The sequence below is a fragment of the Tiliqua scincoides genome, chromosome 4, assembly GCF_035046505.1.
Source record: "Tiliqua scincoides isolate rTilSci1 chromosome 4, rTilSci1.hap2, whole genome shotgun sequence".
Lineage (NCBI taxonomy): Eukaryota > Metazoa > Chordata > Lepidosauria > Squamata > Scincidae > Tiliqua > Tiliqua scincoides.
This window is the reverse complement of record NC_089824.1, coordinates 36867401-36885331: the sequence shown is the minus strand read 5'-3', so window position 1 is coordinate 36885331 and position 17931 is coordinate 36867401. Positions and strand designations below refer to the sequence as shown.

The window sequence follows — 17931 nt, the reverse complement described above, 5'->3', positions numbered from 1 at the left end:
CCTGCCCCGCATTGGTTTCCCTTTTCAATTTTGCCTGTTCTGCAGGCTTAAGGTCCCTGTTTTTCCCTTCCCCAACTCTCCAGCAGGCTCAGCCAATCAGCATCCAGCAGGCTCCTGGCTTTTTCTGTTGGAATGGCTCAGGGCCCTTCACTGGCTGACCACCAGCCAATCATGAGCCGCCTTCTTCCTAAGCCCTTGCAGCCGGACTTTCCCCGAGCAGGTCCCCACTCAGTGCAAGGAGAGACTTTTCCTCCATAGCAGAGGAGACATCCTGTGTGTCTACTCAGTAGTAAGCCCCATTACAGTGGATGAAACTTGCTCCTAGGAAAGGGTGCCTGGGATTGCAGCCATGGAGCCTGCTCCTATGCATGTCTACTCAGTTGTAAGCCCCATTACAGCGGATGAAGCTTACTCCCAGGAAAGGGTGCCTGGGATGGCAGCCTTGGCACCTGCTCCTACATGTGTCTACTCAGTTGTAAGCCCCATTACAGAGAATGAAGCTTACTCCCAGGAAAGGGCACCTGGGATGGCAGCCTTGAAGCCTGCTCAAGGCCAAGTGCAAGGATGGGTGAGTGGTAGCCCGTCTGTTCCAGGTCTGTTCCAGAGTAAGCCCTGCTGTAGTCATTGGGGCTTCCTCCCAGGAAGGTGTGGAGAGCTGCAGCCTCAGCCCCCTCCTATGCAGGTCTACTCACAAGTAGTCAGTTAGGCTTCCTCCCAGAAAAGTGTGGAGAGGACTGCAGCCTGAGAGCTCAAACCAACTTGTCTGCTCAGAAGTCCCATTGTAGTCAATGGGGCTTATTCCCAGGATAGTGTGGAGAAGGTTGCAGCCTGAGTGAGGGTGGGCAGGCAGGCAGGGCAGAAGCTGGCCTGTGGTTCCCCCCTTCCCTCCCTCCCGCATAGGTCTGTTTGACCTTTAAGCCAATGGGGCTTACTCCCAGGATAGTGTGGAGAGGGTTGCAACCTGAGTGAGGGAGGACAGGCAGGGCAGAAGCTGGCCTGTGGCTGCCCCCCCCTTCTTCTCTTCCCCACCTCTGGAGTCTGTGTCCTTTTTTCCTTCCAGCAGGCTGCCTCTGGAAGGTGGGGGGAGTTCTTTAATATCCATGTAAGATAAGCAGATGTCATAACCGCCATATGTATTGGAAGCCTGGAAGATCTGGTGAGGAGGTAGATGTGGTGTCAGCAGTGGCCCCTTTAAGGGTAAGGCCTGGGCATCCAGCAGAGTGGGATATAAGAGCACCTGGAGTGAGCCCCATTGACTCTCCTGGGGATGACTTACCTTTCCCCTGTTTTTGCACTGGTATGTATGGAGATCTGCCCCCCCCACTTCCATCTGTTGGTTCTGTGTGCAAGGGGTTTTGCACTGGTCTTGCTGTGATGTCTATATAGAGATCTTCCCTCCCCCACACCTTTCCCTTGTTTTTGCACTGGTCTGTATAGAGATCTGCTCCCCCCCCCCCACTTGTATTGGAATCTAGGAAGATCTGGTGAGGAGGTAGATGTGGTGTCAGCAGTGGCCCCTTTAAGGGTAAGGCCTGGGCATCCAGCAGAGTGTGCTGCACAGCTGCAGCCACTTGAAGGCAATAGGGCCCTCAGGGATATAAGGAGCACCTGAGGAAGGGGGTGTGTGTTGTAGAAGGAGTGCAGGTTGGAGATAGGAGAGGAGACTGACTGGGCTTATTGACTTTGACTTGGTTACTCTGACTGATTTGACTGACTTTGGAATCTGATCTTGGACTATGACTTGGCTTATTGACTTTGGACTCTGCCCTGGATGCTCTGGCTGACTTTGTGACTAATGGATTGTTGGAGACACTGGAGTTTGGTGTGTGGCTGCTGTGCCCAAGACCTGCTGAGGACCCAGGGTCTGCTGTAGTGGTGGGAGGCTGCTGGCAAGAGAGAGGACCTCTGCAGGTTGAACAGGCGAGCTACCCTGGAGGTGGGGTCCAGCAGGACTGCAGGGCAGAACCAGGGTCATTTGTTGGGGAAAAGAAGGGGAGCTAATTTGCTTAAAGTGGGCCTAATTCTCCAGGCCTTGGAATCAGGCAAAGCACCATAGAGGACCAGGCGTCTGAAAACACAGGACAAGAATGTATGACAAAACTAAAAGCTACAAGAGGGGGCTATATTATAAAAATGGGACCTATAAGAGCATAAAGGTGAAAAAAACTATATATGCAGTATTATCTTCATTTTAGACATCAAAAGGGTTTTGTGGCTCCTGAGGTTTTTTTTCCTCCGGAAAATGGGTCCAAATGGCTCTTTGAGTGTTTAAGGTTGCCGACCCCTGTCCTAGGCAAATCACCAGAACTGCAGTTCCCTGGTATCCCTGATATTTAGTCAGTTTAAGCACTTGGTGTATTCACTTGAAGTATAACAGAACTCCTTGTATCCTAATTACACCATCATCCAAAATTTTCACAGTGACTGCGGGAAATGGACTAGATTGAATCTACTCAGGTTCATTTACAGCAGCAATAATTTGAATGCTACTGCCATCAAGATGCTCTCCATTTCCGTTACACCGTAACCAAGCTTGCAACCAATACCTTTCTTCAGCTAGTTGTTTCTGACTTGAAGTCATTCTTGTTAAGCAAATGAACACGCTTTCAATATCTCACTTCCTTATTTTTTTTAATGTGAGGCAGAGATGTGGTCAGTTATTTTTATAATTGATGAAAACCATAAATGTAGTTTTATCCAGACGAGGCTAGCTGTGGATAATAAGACAGCAAAATTATTCTCCAGAAAACTATTGCTAAATAAAAAGGCTATATCAAATATCCTGTAAGAAGAAATGGAACTAAAAAGCCTCCAAAAATCACATGACCGAGAGTGACTAATTGTAGCGTTGTTCCTCTTAACTAGAAGTGTAGCAATATAGTAATATATCATTCTGTTTGAATGCTGCTAGAATAGTTTAAAGACATAAACATGCTCCAGCTTGTGATTGTTATTCTGTTTGCCTCTGGATCATCTACTGTGGTAGAAAAGAAGCAACTTCTTTGCAGGTCAGATGACCTGGAAATATTATATAGCTCTTGTGGTAAGTAAGCATAAGTTTGCTTTCTTTTCTGTTAGAAAAGTAGAATTATTGCTAGTTATTTGCTTGTGGATTTTAAAATAAATTCTTACTGCCTTTTAATGAGAATGTAATTTGTTTCTGCAGTTTTAAAATTTTTGTTTGTTTTTATTGTTTGCCATGTTGGGTCACCTTTGGAGACCATACAAGGGTAAATTCACCATGAATTTAGATTTTAACCACTATGCCAGTCAGACTAGGCCCTGGAGCACAATGACACCCATTGTAGAATATACAGTAGACATTTCTTTTATAGTAAATATTCTGGAACATTCAGAATAAATGTTTTTAAAAATCCATTCAGCATTATTAGTGCGTTTAGGTAGCAGAAGTAAAATACCATTATTAGGACCAACTTACAGTCTTAAAGCTACCTTTCAAATTATACAGAACTCTTCCTTGGGCTGAACAAAAGATTTTGCCAACTCAAAATATATCAGGTTGCTTTAAAATATTCTGGAGAAAAGAAGCAATGGCTGTTCACCCTTTGAAAATATGAATACCAGCAATTCTTTGGATCTGTCTCTCTAGCCCTTTTTAGAAAACATTTTTTCTGCTTTCTTAAAGAAAAAGCATTCAGAAATAAGAGTGTACACCAGGATTTTTTTTATCTAGAGAGGGAGTTTTATTTTAAGCATTTTGTCCTGATTTTCTCTCTGTGGAGGAGCATTCAGAAGTGATATCCTTCATGTGAAGTCTGAAGTCATGCCCATTTGAACAATCCCAGGCACATAGCAAAACTGCTTGGCTCACCAGCCATACACAGCTGCCCCTGTGACCTCCTTGCATTTTTTGTCCACATTGATTGGGACCTCAATACCAGTAACAGGCGCACGTTCTGCAATGTGTGGAACCCCACACATTCAGGATTCCACAATTTCTCAGTATAGTCTTGAAATGCATATTTTGTGTAGAAGAAACTTATTTGAATTCCACACTGTACAATTTTTGTGCATCCAGTAATGTGGAAGGTGCTTTGAATCTTACCTCCTTATACACGTGTTGTGTTGTGCCAGACATGTTTCAAACAAACCAGTCCTAACCAACTTCCCAGCACTGATGCAGCTGCAATGCAGCCTTGAGGTAAGGGAACAAACATTCTCTTACCTTGAGGAGGCCTCTGTGACTGCCCACCACCCACCACAGAATGCAGTACACACCCCATTGGTACAGCTGCATTGGTGCTGGAAAGTTAATTAGGATTAGACTGAAAGTTAACTGACTATTCCTCATATTTAATTCCAAAGAAGACACGTGTTGGCTTTGCATTTCAGCAGGGGTCTAGCTGGGTGGTCAAAGCTCTACATCCATTTGTTATTTATGACATTTTAAAAAAAAACTACTTAAATTCTCTTTGTCATGCAGATCACAGTACTAAAAACTTCTCCTTTCGAGTAGAGCCATGTTCATTAAAGTTTGAAAATAAGCCTCGATGGAAGGGTTTTTTTTTCTGGATTCCAAGTAAGTTATCTTTCCTGTTTCAGACAACTAGACTCATTATGTTATTGCAGGAAAATGCACTTTACCTTGGAGGTCTTTCCCATCGCTATCTCCATTCTAGATAGGATACTGTTAGAAGCTGGGCAGAAAAATAAGTCTCACACCTGCCCTTGAGCAGAAAACAGTGGTTGAAAATCAACTCATAAGATACTTTGGCTCAGAGATAGGCCGAGACGTGGATGGCCTGGATTCAAGTCATGAACACATGCATTTTCATGACTCATACTGACTCAAGTTGCACATGTTTTTGAACCTATAAGTGACTTGTGACTTGGGAGTTCTACAATAAAAATTAAGACTCAAATAGACTTGAGTCAAGCTTTGTGTGTGCTTTTTTTTCACCACAGCTTCAGGGGCTTGACTTGCTTTTCAAAAGGATTTTGACTTGAGTCAAAATGACTCAAAAATGACTCTGAATGAGTTGTGATGGCCGCTGTTATGTCTCGTGGGTGACTCAAGTCAAGGGGTGGAGGTTCTCTGTTCACCTGGAAAAGTCAGTCTCTTTCTTCCTGGACTCCCTAACTTTGGATGGGGGCAGAAACTCAACTACCAGTTAAAGGGAGGGCAGCAGAGAACTAACTATGTGCCACACAACACTAGGTGCTACACCCTGATTAGTCCTTCATCTTTCATTGCAAGAGTGGAAGAGAATGTAAGAGGAGAAGTGGGCAGAGCACTCTTATCTCCTTCACACTTCCTCTTCTGCCTCATTCCTCTCTTTCTGAATTTAAAAAAATAGGAGAAAAAGGAGGAGGCAGAAAGGAAATAGAGTAAGTGAAAGTGGGAACTCTGCCAAGATACTGCCTGAAGCAATTGCCTCAGTTGGCCTCCTTTATAAGCAAGCCCTACTTATACAGGTGGAGCCTGTTTATCCACAGGGGTTCTGTTCAAAGACCCCCATGGATACCGAAAACCATGGATAACAAAATCTATGGTTTGCAGAGCTCACCTGAGCATGTTCTGAGCCATTCTAAGGTCTGTAGAGGCTGTGCATGGCCTCTAGGGGCCTCCAAAGGTCTATAAAGGGCACTTTCAGTTTTCAGCTGAAAATCAGGAATGCCCCCCAGAAGCCATTCTGAGGTCTATAAAGGCTGTGTGCAGCCTGTATGGGCCTCAGAAGAGCTTCCAAAGGCAACTGGAGCACAGCTTTGATTGCTTCAGGAGGCTTCCAGGGGACCCACATTGACCCAGATCTGCAGATGTAAAATCCACGGATAAGTAGGCTCAACCTGTATTCCAAACTGTTTGGAATTCCAAATTCTTGTATTCTAAACTGCTAGTAGTACAGCAGTTTTGGTGTACAAAGATTGTGATATGAGGGTGACAATCTAACAAAACATTAATTTTATCTGATTCATTTAAAAGAAGATGGCAAATACCCATATGACTGATACCCTTGCATATTTTTACTTCATCAAATGTATATTACTTCTCTGCACTTGTTGCCAACCATTCCAACAAATTTAGAAATACATTTTTCAACAAATCTCTTGGAGAGTACACATACCCTGTAATCAGAAGTTCCCTGGTTTAGTCATTGGCATCTCTGCTTAAGAGGACCCCAGGAAACAAAGCTAGGATAGGAGATAGGTCTGCCTGAGATCTTGCAGAATTACTGTCAGAGTGGACACTAATGTCTTCTGTCAGATTATCATACAAAAAGCACTGGCAAAACTCTCACAGATCTACATGAATTTGGAAATTCATACCATACAAGTATTTTTCCATTCTGTGAAATTAAAAGCAAGTTGTGTACCTTTGATTGTGTTATTTGTACAGGGAACGATATAACTACTGTGTTTGGGAGCGTAACCTTGTGGCTTGCCAATAGAAAAGTCTTAGAATGGACTACAAATCTTTGCAGTGGTATGGATGATGGCTACTCCTTTTGTGGAGCTCTGAAGGGAGGTAAGTGTGACTTGTGAAGTGTGCCATTGGTATGTCATTGTGGGAATGGGATGTGCTGGGGATAAGTACATCGGGAGCAACCTCTGCATGGTGGGATTCACAGGGCCACTACACAGCAATCAGATTGCACAAACAGACTATTAACACTGAGGCAATGTACGGTGGGAAAGCAGGCAGGTTGCCTGGGTTGCAGTACTGAGGTGCTGAAACTGTCACTGCTGTATCCTTTGGGGCCAGGGAGGTAGCCAGAAGTCTCATCAAGGTAACAGAACATTTGTTTCCTTACCTTGTGTCAAACCCTGGCAGCCCCTAAGGGTCTACTCAGATCGGGACAAGCTCAATCACTGGCACAGATCTGAGTTGACCTGTGTAGGTCTTTCAGGTGCAGGAGGGTGTTTCGCCAAATTCCCTATCCAAGCTTCACCTATGCCCACTTGAAGCTAATTAGCTTCCCTTTGTTCCTGGGATCACACCCACTGCCCCTCCCCACAAAGACTGACTTAGGGTTTCAAACTCCCTGAGAGTTTGAAAACCACAGAGATAGTCCATTAGTTCCTCAGTCCAGTAATCTGTCAGTTTAACTCACTCTCCTTTCTTCCTTCCTTCTCCAAGCTTTTCTCCTTCTACTACCCACACCCCTTTTCCTTCTTGCAGGTGCTACTTTTAACCATGAGAGACTTTTTACCTCCAAGGGGCTGCAGCTGTACAGCACACTCACTGCAATCTAAGGCTCTGGTGTTAACCCCATGCTTGCCTGCCAAAGCAAGGTGTCACTGTCGACACTGCACCCTATCTCCTCAATGAATCTTGTGTATTTCCATTACAGAGGGAGGACAGGATGCAGCACCAGCCTCTGTTGCCATCACCACACCTCTCCCGGGCCTGAATCACCCTCCTTACCATCCTCCCCCCCCCCGCCCCAGAATGCCTCTCAGCAGAGAGCTTACTGCCAATGGCTCCTGGGTTTCCTCTGACCCACACGGAAGCCCAGTGCCTGCCCATGCTGGCCTCCCTGCCAGCGCTACCATTGTTCTGGCTGCCTTACAGCATTTTTGTGATGGCTATCTCCTGGACAGTGTGCCAGAGACTGGCACTGGCCTGGGATTGGATCAGGTTCTGAGAGAAAAGCGGGATGGATTGGGAATGTTAGAATGTTTAGAATACAGAACATTCTACTCTAGAACATTCTGCTCCTTTAGAATGTTTTCATGGGGTGGCAGCTCTGATGACAAGCATAGTGTCTTCCATTCCTTGCCCTTCTGTTTTCCCTGCTGCAATATATCATTCCAAAAGAATGTGTGTAAGCAATATTATTATTATTATTATTATTATTATTATTATTATTATTATTATTATTATTAACAGTATTTATATACCGCTTTTCAACTAAAAGTTCACAAAGCGGTTTACAGAGAAAAATCAAATAACTAATGGCTCCCTGTCCCAAAAGGACTCACAATCTAAAAAGATGCAAAAAAACCACCAGCAGACAGCCATTAGAAAAGACACTGCTAAAAAGAGGAGCACCCACTTGAAAAAGTGCCTCTTACCCAATTAGCAGGGGTTAATGCTAATGCAATATGATGGTATGATATAGTTCTTTCTGTCATGGTCAAGTTTTTGATAGTAGTTCCTCTTTTGCAGAGACTATCAACACAACTGTGAACATCAGCGGTGATCGAATAGACAACCAAGTGGTACTTTTTCCAACTTTATACCTTCACAAAAAAAAGTACAAAATGTCAGAATAGTTAGGAAACTAGTTACTTCACAATTACATGTTATACAATACTCGGATTGGGTGATTCAAACCAGTGGTCATGCTGTGTTTAGCTGAATTACATTAACATTGGTCTCTCGATGCCAGGGCCAATGTCAGGGACTGAACAGATAGTCCATAGGCTACTGGGTTCCTCACTGGCCAACTTCTAAAACCTCTCAGTGCAGGGATACTGGCAACTGCGTGACTCATGCTGCCATTGCCTTCTCCCATCCTCCCCAACTGCAATTGGGTTTTCCCTGTGCAATTGCATTTAGGCCTCAGAGGAAGCCCTTTTGCAGAAGGCAGGTTAAGGAGGTTACTGGCCACTCCTGCCCCTGCACCAGTGGTCCCGATGGATGAGGGTTCAGAGATCACTCTCCCTCCTTTCGCAATCCAGTCAGCTGGGAAAGAAAAGGGAAGCAATCTCTGGAGGCTACGATTCCAATGTCCTAGTGATACAGAGAAAATACATCCAAACCTGTCAGACACTGTCACTCAGAAAAGGAAATATTTCTTTACTCATTGTGTAGTTAATCTGTGGTACTCCTTGCCACATGATGAAGTAATGGCACCTGGCCTGAATGCCTTTAAAAATGGATTAGACAGATTTCTGGAAGAAAAGTCCATCACAGGTTACGAGCCACAATTGGTATAAGCAACCTCCTGGCTTTAGAAAAAGGTTATCTCTGAATGCCAGATGCAAGGAAGTGGGAAAAGGATGCAGGTCTCTTGTTGTATTGTGTGCTCCTGAGGCATCTGTTGTGCCACTGTGAGATACAGGAAGCTGGACTAGATGGGCCTTTGGCCTGATCCAGTCCTGGTTCTCTTATGTTCTTATGCCTGACAGACATTCTCCCCCCCCCCCCCCCCCCGTGGCTTGAATGTTCATGCAACAGCAACACCTGGATGTTGAGAGATGAGCTTTCAGGAATTGCTTCCCTCTTCTTTTCCAGCTGTCCTGGTTGGGAAGAAGGGAGGGACACAATCTCCCTTATGTGGAAAGGCTACAGTGTTTGGGGCTCTTCAGTCTAGAAAAGAGGCATCTGAGGGGGGACATGATTGAGACATATAAAATTATGCAGGGGATAGAGTGCATGGAGAGATGCTCTTTTCCCTCTCACATAACACCAGAACCACCCAGCATGTAATTAGTTTGTAGAACTCCTTGCCACAGGAAGTGGTGATGGCATCTTGCCTAGATGCCTTTTTTCTGGAATAAAAGTCAATCATGGGTTACAAGTCATGATAGGTATGTGCAAGCTCCTGATTTTAGAAGTAGGCTACCTCAGAATGCTCCTCTGGGATGCATTATCGATGCCTGAGCACACAAGTGCATGTATACAAATGCCAAGAAAGGTCTGGTAATGTGTTTTGCCTAAGGACCTTCAAGAACCTGTTACCAGCCCTGCTCAATGTCCTAATGTTCAGCATTTCCACCATCTGTAACTATAGGTTCAGATTTTTTTTCCTTAATGAACACTAAGTTTTTTTCTTGCAATTTTAATATAATTTGCAAAAAAAAAAAAAGAGAGAGAAAAAGAAAAAGTTAAACTAACATTTAAAAACTGGGGGAGAAGGGAGGAAGAGAGAAGGAACCTCGAGACAGGAACTTGAAAGCAAGAAAATGGTTTCCAGTGTCATGAAGCAGCTAGGTTAACTTCTGCTCAAAGAAATCAATACTGCAGATAAACAAGTTCTTTTGACCAAATGCGTGATGTAAATTCACTGTTAAAAAATATTATAGTAATTATAAACAGCAGTAGCATAGCTAATGATCGTGTAGCCCAGTGCCAAGCTCAAAATGTTGCCCAAGAAGTGATGTCACAACCCGGGCTTTTTAAAAAAATGAGAACCCACCTCCTCCCCCAGCAACTTGCCACCTAATTGCTCTGCTGCCTCGCCCGAGTCAGTGGCATAGCTAAAGCATCTATCTGCTACCTGGGGTTAAAGATTTGTAGCCCCACCCAGACAAAATTAAATTAAGTAAATAAATAAAAAGTGTGCCCCTGATAGGTTCGAGACACTGTGCTGTGGTGAAAAGGGATGGTTATTTTCCCCTTGCTGAATATAAGAGGGGCACCACTTGAAAAAGTGCCTTTTACCCAGTTAGCAGGGGTAACTGTATTATGAAAAATGGAAATGAAAGCTGACTCTTATTAACACCTGATTGGTTTCATGATGTAACATGATTGCAACATGTCAATAACATGATAACATGTCAATAACATGTTGCTGGCTGTCAGAAAGTCACATAGGTCAGTTTTGAGTTAAGAAATCCACTTTTTGTTCCATAAGGCAATTGTGTTTTCATTTTCTGCTTAATTGGCCATAACTTTTGATAGAATACAGATATTACAATGCAGTTTGTTTCATTGTATTCTGCATTAAATTACCTTTTCAATGATATATAACATGATGGTATTATTCATACATACCAAGATTTTCACAATTTTGGTCACTAGTGTCAAGCTCAGCTTGTTGCCCCCCTAAAGTTTGGTGCCTGGTGCAACTGCTACCTACTGCACCCCCTTAGCTATGCCACTGATTAACAGTTATTATTAACAGTATTTATATACTGTTCTTTAACAAAATTTCACAAAGCAGTTTGCAGACAAAAATCAAATGGCTCCCTGTCCCAAAAGGGCTCACAGTCTAAAAAGATGCAGAAGAAGCACTAGCAAACAGTCACTAGAAAAGACACTGTGCAGGGGTGAAAAAAGAAAGTTACTCACCTCCTGCTAAATATAAGCACCTATTGAAAAAGTGCCTGTTTGTCCAGTTAGCAGGGAAACTAAGGGGAGAGTAATGAAGGCGAAGGGACTGAACAATGGGCTAGGAACTGGGACAGATGCTTTTGTTCATATCCATTATTTAAAACCTTGTACCTCTTTAACAGCCCAATCCTATGGGCCTCAGCTGCCAGTGGAATATGCTTTCCACTGGTGGCAGCTGCTGAAAAGCAGCTGTAAAGCATTTCCTGGCAGTGTGCCAAGTAGCATGCTGCTGGAGCACTGGTGAGAAAGCCCAGGCCTTTCTGCATGCTTTGCTGGACCTGCAGAGGTTTGCGGAAGCACGTATGCTGGCAGGGAAGGCAGGTGGGTTGGAGAGGGACAAAGCTGGGTGTGGAGGGGTGTAACGGGCAGGGAAGTTTTGAGAGAGGAGATGGATCTGGCAGGGATGGTGTGTGCCAGATTCTGTTCCCCTTTTCTTGCAGTCTCCCTGCCCCTTTTCTCTTGTTGGACTTGAACTGCCAAAATTACTAGCACAGTTGCAAGGAAACCCATTGCAAAGAAGGAGGCTTATGCAGGGCTAAGGGAACTTTTCCTTCACTGTATGTAACATACTTTCTTCAACTAGGAATTAACATATTTCTTTGTTTCAGGGAGAGTACACAGCCATTTTTAAAGCATTCGCTTCTCCAACCAGTAAGAAGCTACTATTTTGTATGAATTACACATTGATCAAGAAGAAATAAGAAGTCCTCACATTGTTTCTGGATGAAATAGTTCAGAACATTTCATGGTCAGAGAATGCTTTCAGCATGCAGTGAATTCCGATCACAAAAATCAGGGCTTTTCAAAATGGGGCATTGCGATGCCCCAGCCTGTGAGCCCTGGCCTCTGCCCCCTTAAAGGGCGGGGGCAGCCTGGAGGCAGGGAGGAGGCAGTGGAGGGGTTGGGTGCACTTGGGTGCACTTACCCACGCCTCCTGCAGCCTCCCCAGGCTGCGGGGAGCCCAGCAAGACCTGCAGCAGGGCTCCCCGCAGCAGTGCAAGTAAATGCGGAGCGATCGCGCTCCACTGGAGGCGGGGCACGATCACTCCGCATTTACTTTCACTGCTGCAGGGAGCCTTGCTGCAGGTTGCGCCGGGCTCGCCGTAGCCTGGGGAGGCTGCAGGAGGCTTGGGTAAGTGCACCCAAGCCCCTGCAGCCCCCCTGGGCAGCGCGATCCTGGAGATTGCACCGCTGCCCCTCCTGCTGACTCCCCCCCGGCCCATGCAAGTACTTAGTGGCTCTCAAACTCTCCCAGATTTTGATCTCCCAAAAACTCCCAGAGAGTTTGAGAACCACTGACAAAAATAATTGGCTACCAATTTTACTATCACTGGAATGGTCTGAAAAATTTTATAAGATAATAAAAATGTCCATTTTGATCATGGCTGTAGCCAAAGAGGTAAAATCTGCCTGACATCTCATTTGGAATGTACATAAACATGCATGTCGAATGTAGCTTGGAGCAGAGGCATTGTAATGAATGAATTTCAGTCCTATATTTTTGCTGTACACAACTGCTTACTTTCATAATTTGCTAAACAAACAAATAGGGCAGCCTATTGGCTCAAAAGTGGAATAAAAATGGAAGGTAATAAATCATATATATATATATTTTAAAGGATGCACAGATTCTTTGAGTGGGACCTAATTGCTTAACCATTTAAAAATGAATAGTCAAGGTTCTTTGCTTGGTGGAAGGAATGGGAATTCCACCTCCTCAATCGCTATGCAGCAGTAACTGGAGGTTTCATTTAGTAAATCATCTCATTGGAAGTCACTGTTTATATCTGCACGTTTGAAGTTGAGCAATTGCATTTTGTACTTACCAAGACCAAACCCTTTGCTAAGAAGTGAGCTGGCTGTGTTAAACGGTATTAGTGATATTTCCAACTCTGTTCTGCTTACCACTTACCTTGTTTCATAAGAACATAGATATATGTAACTCTGTGCAAAAGTCCATATATGAGCCTACAGCTGTATTCATCCCAGATAATGTCTTAAATTTTGCCTGTACAGAATAGCATATATATGAGTCATTTTTGTGGAACTGACAAAAAAGAAACATCCCTGACCAAATCCACCATTATTCTCTCTACCCAGAATATCAGATAATTTGTGAAAAGTGAAAAGCTTTGCTGAGTGGCTGTGAACGCTCTGCAAATCTCAGAGCAGACTCACTGCTGGCCTCAAAAAAACACAGCAAAAAGACCTCCTGTATCCTGCCTCAGAGAAACACTGCTTTAAGATGTTTTTTCTCTCATGTTGTTGAGGGCCACCAAAAAAGGCCTCATGTGCCACAAGCTGTCCACAGGTCTATGTATTGAACCATCCTGATCTAAACCATTGTCTTTCCCAAGGGCTACCTTAGAGATCATAGCTCATTGTCTGCCTATTTCTATTGCACAGGCCAACAAAAGTGAGGGTCACAAAAGTTTTTCCCAAACTTTGTGGTGGTTTGATATGAATTTGGGGTGCCGATTCCAAAAATGGCATCCATTTTGCAATATCATGTCTAGTTTTGGAGATACAGTATAGCCTCTGTTATGTATGTGAGTATTATCACCTGTGGGAAAAGCAACAGGTTATATGTGATTGGCTGTCCAATCAAGAGGGATGTAGGCTTGTTGGAGTTGTATATATATCTGGGGTATTTGTGTATGTGTGTGTGTGTGTGTGATTTTAACTCATTTGGAGTATGAATAAACTATGATGGAACTTTTAATCAAGTCTACTGATGCGTGAGACCCATTATATAACACTGGCGATGAAGGTGGGATTCAGTCTGAGCAACTGGAATTATTACGATGGCCGTTCAAGGACAGATGGAGGTATTTGACCCTGCATTCCCTGAACTGTGGGACAATTATGCAGAACGTTTGGAATTTTTTTTAGAAGCAAGAGGAATTACTGAAGCTGCTTTGAAAAGGGCAACTCTGCTAAGTGTTTGTGGGGCTGCCACATTTGAAATTGCCCAAAGTTTGGTGGCACCAAATGAATTAAGGACTACTTCCTATAGAGACATTATGACTCTTTTAAAAAGTCATTTTTCACCTCTACCCTCTCGGATTGCACGGCGTCATGCCTTCTACGAAAGAAATCAGGCAGCTGGGGAGCCCATCCCTGTGTTCATAGCTGCTCTTCGTCAGTTGGCACGGAGGTGTGAGTTCCATAATTTGGAGGAGTCACTCCTTGATAAATTTTGTTGTGGGGTAAGAGATATAAAACTACAGCAGAAGTTATTTGCAAAGGAGGAATTGACCTTCCAAGGAGCTCTCAAAGACGCTTTGTCCTTCGAAAAAGCTGAGGGCATTACAGAACAATTACGTCCCTCCCTTAAGCCAGCTGTAAATCATTGTGAGGAGGCTGTTTCTGAAGGTGCCGATAGGGGAGAGGTGTTACGAATTCATCGAGAAGGACTGAGACGGAGTAACCATCATAGAGTACCAGCTTCCCAACTAAGGGTCCGGCAAGATTCTGAGACGCCTAGTCAGGGGTTTTGTGCAAGCTGTGGGGAAGCACATGAACGTCAGAACTGTCGTTATAGGAATTTTAAATGTAAAAATTGTTTAAAGTGGGGACATTTAGCGCGAGTTTGCCACAGTAAGCCAGCAGGGGGAATTCCCCTGGTAGTAGGGGGCAGTAGTAGAGAAATCCATCAAGGGTCCATCCTTCAGGAGGAGCTTTATACTACTTCCATTTATCCTGTGCAGAGTATTAAGTTGACCACTAGAGAAAAAATACATGTGATGGTGGAGATTCAAGGGTCCCCGTGTAAAATGGAGGTAGATTCAGGGTCCGCACTTTCCATCATCTCTATGGATACCCTTAAGCGCCTTTGCCCCCAAAATGGTCCCTGGTTGGAATCTGCAGGGTTATTGCTTACTGATTTTCAAGGAAATCATGTCCCTGTTCGGGGTGTGGGCAAATTTAGAGTCTGTTATAAAGAATTTGATGGGCTTTTGGATTTGATTGTTGTGGAAGGACGCCGTACTAGCCTGCTGGGATTGGCCTGGTTTGGCCCATTGGGTATTCAGGTAACTGGGGTTCAGAGTATGGGCCAACAGGATCTAGAGGCAGTTTGTAAAGAGTTTGCCCAGGTCTTTGAGGAAACTCTTGGTTGTTATACAGGTCCCCCAGTGTCTTTACAGTTAAACCCAGCTATGTTGCCCATACGTATGAAGGCACGGCGAGTTCCATTCGCACTAAAGTCCAAGATAGAGGAAGAACTAGACCGTCTGGTTGAGCAGGGAGTTTTGGAACCCGTGTCTCATGCACGATGGGAGACACCTATTGTCACCCCCCCTTAAACCAAATGGGGATGTAAGGATTTGTGCAGATTACAAATGTACTATTAATAAGGCCCTGCAGCAGCATGCATATCCAGTCCCAGTTGTTAGCCATCTCTTGACCTCTCTTGCAGGTTCTAAGGTTTTTGGGAAATTGGATTTAGCTCAAGCTTATCAGCAGTTGCCTGTTGATGAGGATACGGCAGAAGCCCAGACCATTGTGACGCACCGGGGTGCATTTAAAGTTAAGCGCCTTCAACTTGGGGTTTCTGTGGCACCAGGAATTTTCCAAAATTTCATGGATACACTTCTGAAGGGAATACCTGGGGTTATTCCTTTTTTTGATGATGTATTGATAGCAGCGTCATCAGATAGTGAATTTATTGGTTGTCTGCGGGAAGTTCTCTGTCGTTTTCATTCAGTGGGATTTAAGGGTTAAAAGAGAGAAGTGTATTTTGGGGACATCAAAGGTGGAGTTTTTGGGGTACCTTATTGATGCAAATGGGGTACACCCTGCTCCCGAGAAGGTGTGGGCTATTGTGAATGCTCCACCTCCTACATCTAAGCAGGAACTACAGGCTTTTTTAGGACTTTTAAATTTTTACCATTCTTTTCTGCCTCATAAGGCAGCAGTGGCAGAGCCACTCCATCGCCTTTTGGATAGAGGGGCTCCATGGGTTTGGGGTCAATGTCAGGAAGTTGCCTTTCAAGAAGTGAAGAGACTACTTACTTCTAATTCCTTATTGGCTCATTTTGATGAGTCACTGCCTGTGGTTTTGGCATGTGATGCTTCCCCTTATGATATTGGTGCAGTTCTTAGTCATAAACTGCAGGATGGCCGAGAGGCACCTGTAGCTTATTATTCATGGACCTTATCCCCAACTGAGCGAAATTATGCTCAAATAGATAAAGAAGCCTTAGCAATAGTCGCAGGGGTTAAAAAATTCCATGATTATTTGTATGGTCGTTGTTTTTCCATTATAACAGATCATAAGCCCCTGTTGGGCCTTTTTGCCCCTGATAAGCAAACACCACGGATTTTGTCCCCTCGCATATTGCGGTGGTCTATTTTTTTGTCAGCTTATCAGTATTCTTTGTATTATTGACCAGGGAAGGCTATTGAACATGCAGATGCTCTTAGTCGTCTGCCATTGCCTGTTTCCGGACCAGATCCGGCTCCAGCATATGGTATTATGCTTCTAGAATCCCTCCCAGAACCACCATTACATGCTTCTGTTGTAGCTTCGTTTTCTGCTAAAGATCGTATTCTTTCTCGTGTTCTTAACTGGGTTTGGAGGTGGTGGCCAGGAGGCCATATAGATGCAGAGTTTAAAGCATAGGTTACTCGCCAGACTGAGCTTTCAGCCCATAAGGGTTGTCTTCTTTGGGGTAGTTGAGTGGTTATCCCCCCAAAATTAAGAAATCAAGTTCTGGAGGCTTTACATGAAAATCACCCGGGTATTGCGCGAATGAAGGCATTGGCAAGGAGTTATGTTTGGTGGCCAGGAATAGATGCTGCCATAGAAGAATGGGTAAATCATTGTAGAACATGCCAGGAGTCCCGGCCAGAAGCCCCGAGAGCACCAGTGCAGCAGTGGGAGACCACTCGCACTCCTTGGTCCTGGGTACATATAGATTTTGCAGGGCCATTTCAAGGCCAGAATTTTTTTTTATTAGTTGATTCATATACTAAGTGGCTGGAAGTTATACCAGTCACAGTTATGACTTCTCGGGCAGTTGTTAGGGCCCTTCGTAGGATTTTTGCTACCCATGGACTACCAGACACTATTGTATCAGATAATGCTACACAGTTCATGTCTGCAGAGTTTAAAGAGTTATTGGCAGGTATTTGATAGGCAGGCAGATTGAATCCTGATAGAACGACTGATAAGCTGCCAACTGCGGAGACACAAGAGCCAGTACGCAGCTTCAGTCCTGATGATTCAGTTTATATCAGGAATTATGCAAATGGCCCGGCATGGATTCCAGCGACTGTTTCTCGTGCTACGGGTCCAGTTTCATACGAGGTGGCCATCCCAGATGGGAGGATTTATCGTCGTCATCTGGATCAGATGCGTCGTCGAGTGTCTGATTCAGCGCCAGTGACATTGTCCCCTGTCCCCAGGGATCAACAACAAGATGTGCCCAGTGCAGGTGCCAGTCAGGACATTACATCTCAGGAATTGGAGCCTTCTCCAGTTCCACCTGGACCCATTGATGTTAGGGCACCTTTTGAGAGTCCTACTACAGTGACATTATCGGCTCCAGAGAATACTCAAGAGCTGACAAGGGAGACTGAGGCTTCAGTCCCAGTGTTGCGTCGCTCTGTACGAGAGCGTACACGACCTAGATATTTGGAGGACTATGTGTGTTGATTCTAAACAACCCTTGGGGGGAAGGGGTGTTATGTATGTGAGTATTATCACCTGTGGGAAAAGCAACAGGTTATATGTGATTGGCTGTCCAATCAAGAGGGATGTAGGCTTGTTGGAGTTGTATATATATCTGGGGTATTTGTGTATGTGTGTGTGTGATTTTAACTCATTTGGAGTATGAATAAACTATGATGGAACTTTTAATCAAGTCTACTGATGCATGAGACCCACTATATAACAGCCTCAT

At 44.3% G+C, this 17931-nt stretch overlaps 1 protein-coding gene across 3 annotated transcripts; it reads left to right on the top strand.

Annotated features, from left to right (window-relative positions):
* Nucleotides 1–240: 240 nt before the first annotated feature.
* LY96 (lymphocyte antigen 96) lies at nucleotides 241–11970 on the top strand. Of its 3 annotated transcripts, XM_066625235.1 has the most exons (6): nucleotides 241–568; nucleotides 2987–3043; nucleotides 4445–4540; nucleotides 6359–6487; nucleotides 8132–8184; nucleotides 11632–11970. In XM_066625235.1, the coding sequence occupies exons 1-6, from the start codon at nucleotides 565–567 to the stop codon at nucleotides 11722–11724; spliced, it is 432 nt and encodes a 143-aa protein (XP_066481332.1). In that variant the 5' UTR covers nucleotides 241–564; the 3' UTR covers nucleotides 11725–11970. The 3 variants fall into 3 exon arrangements, with proteins under 3 accessions (XP_066481332.1, XP_066481331.1, XP_066481330.1); XM_066625234.1 differs by lacking the exon at nucleotides 241–568 and having other exon boundaries at nucleotides 2252–3043; nucleotides 4478–4540; XM_066625233.1 differs by lacking the exon at nucleotides 241–568 and having other exon boundaries at nucleotides 2252–3043.
* Nucleotides 11971–17931: the final 5961 nt, after the last annotated feature.

Coding starts and splice junctions, on each gene's coding strand:
- LY96 (XM_066625233.1), top strand. CDS start 2,932: ATGCTCCAGCTTGTGATTGTTATTCTGTTTGCCTCTGGATCATCTACT. Junction 3,044..4,444: donor AATATTATATAGCTCTTGTG/GTAAGTAAGCAT, acceptor TTTGTCATGCAG/ATCACAGTACTAAAAACTTC. Junction 6,488..8,131: donor TTGTGGAGCTCTGAAGGGAG/GTAAGTGTGACT, acceptor CCTCTTTTGCAG/AGACTATCAACACAACTGTG.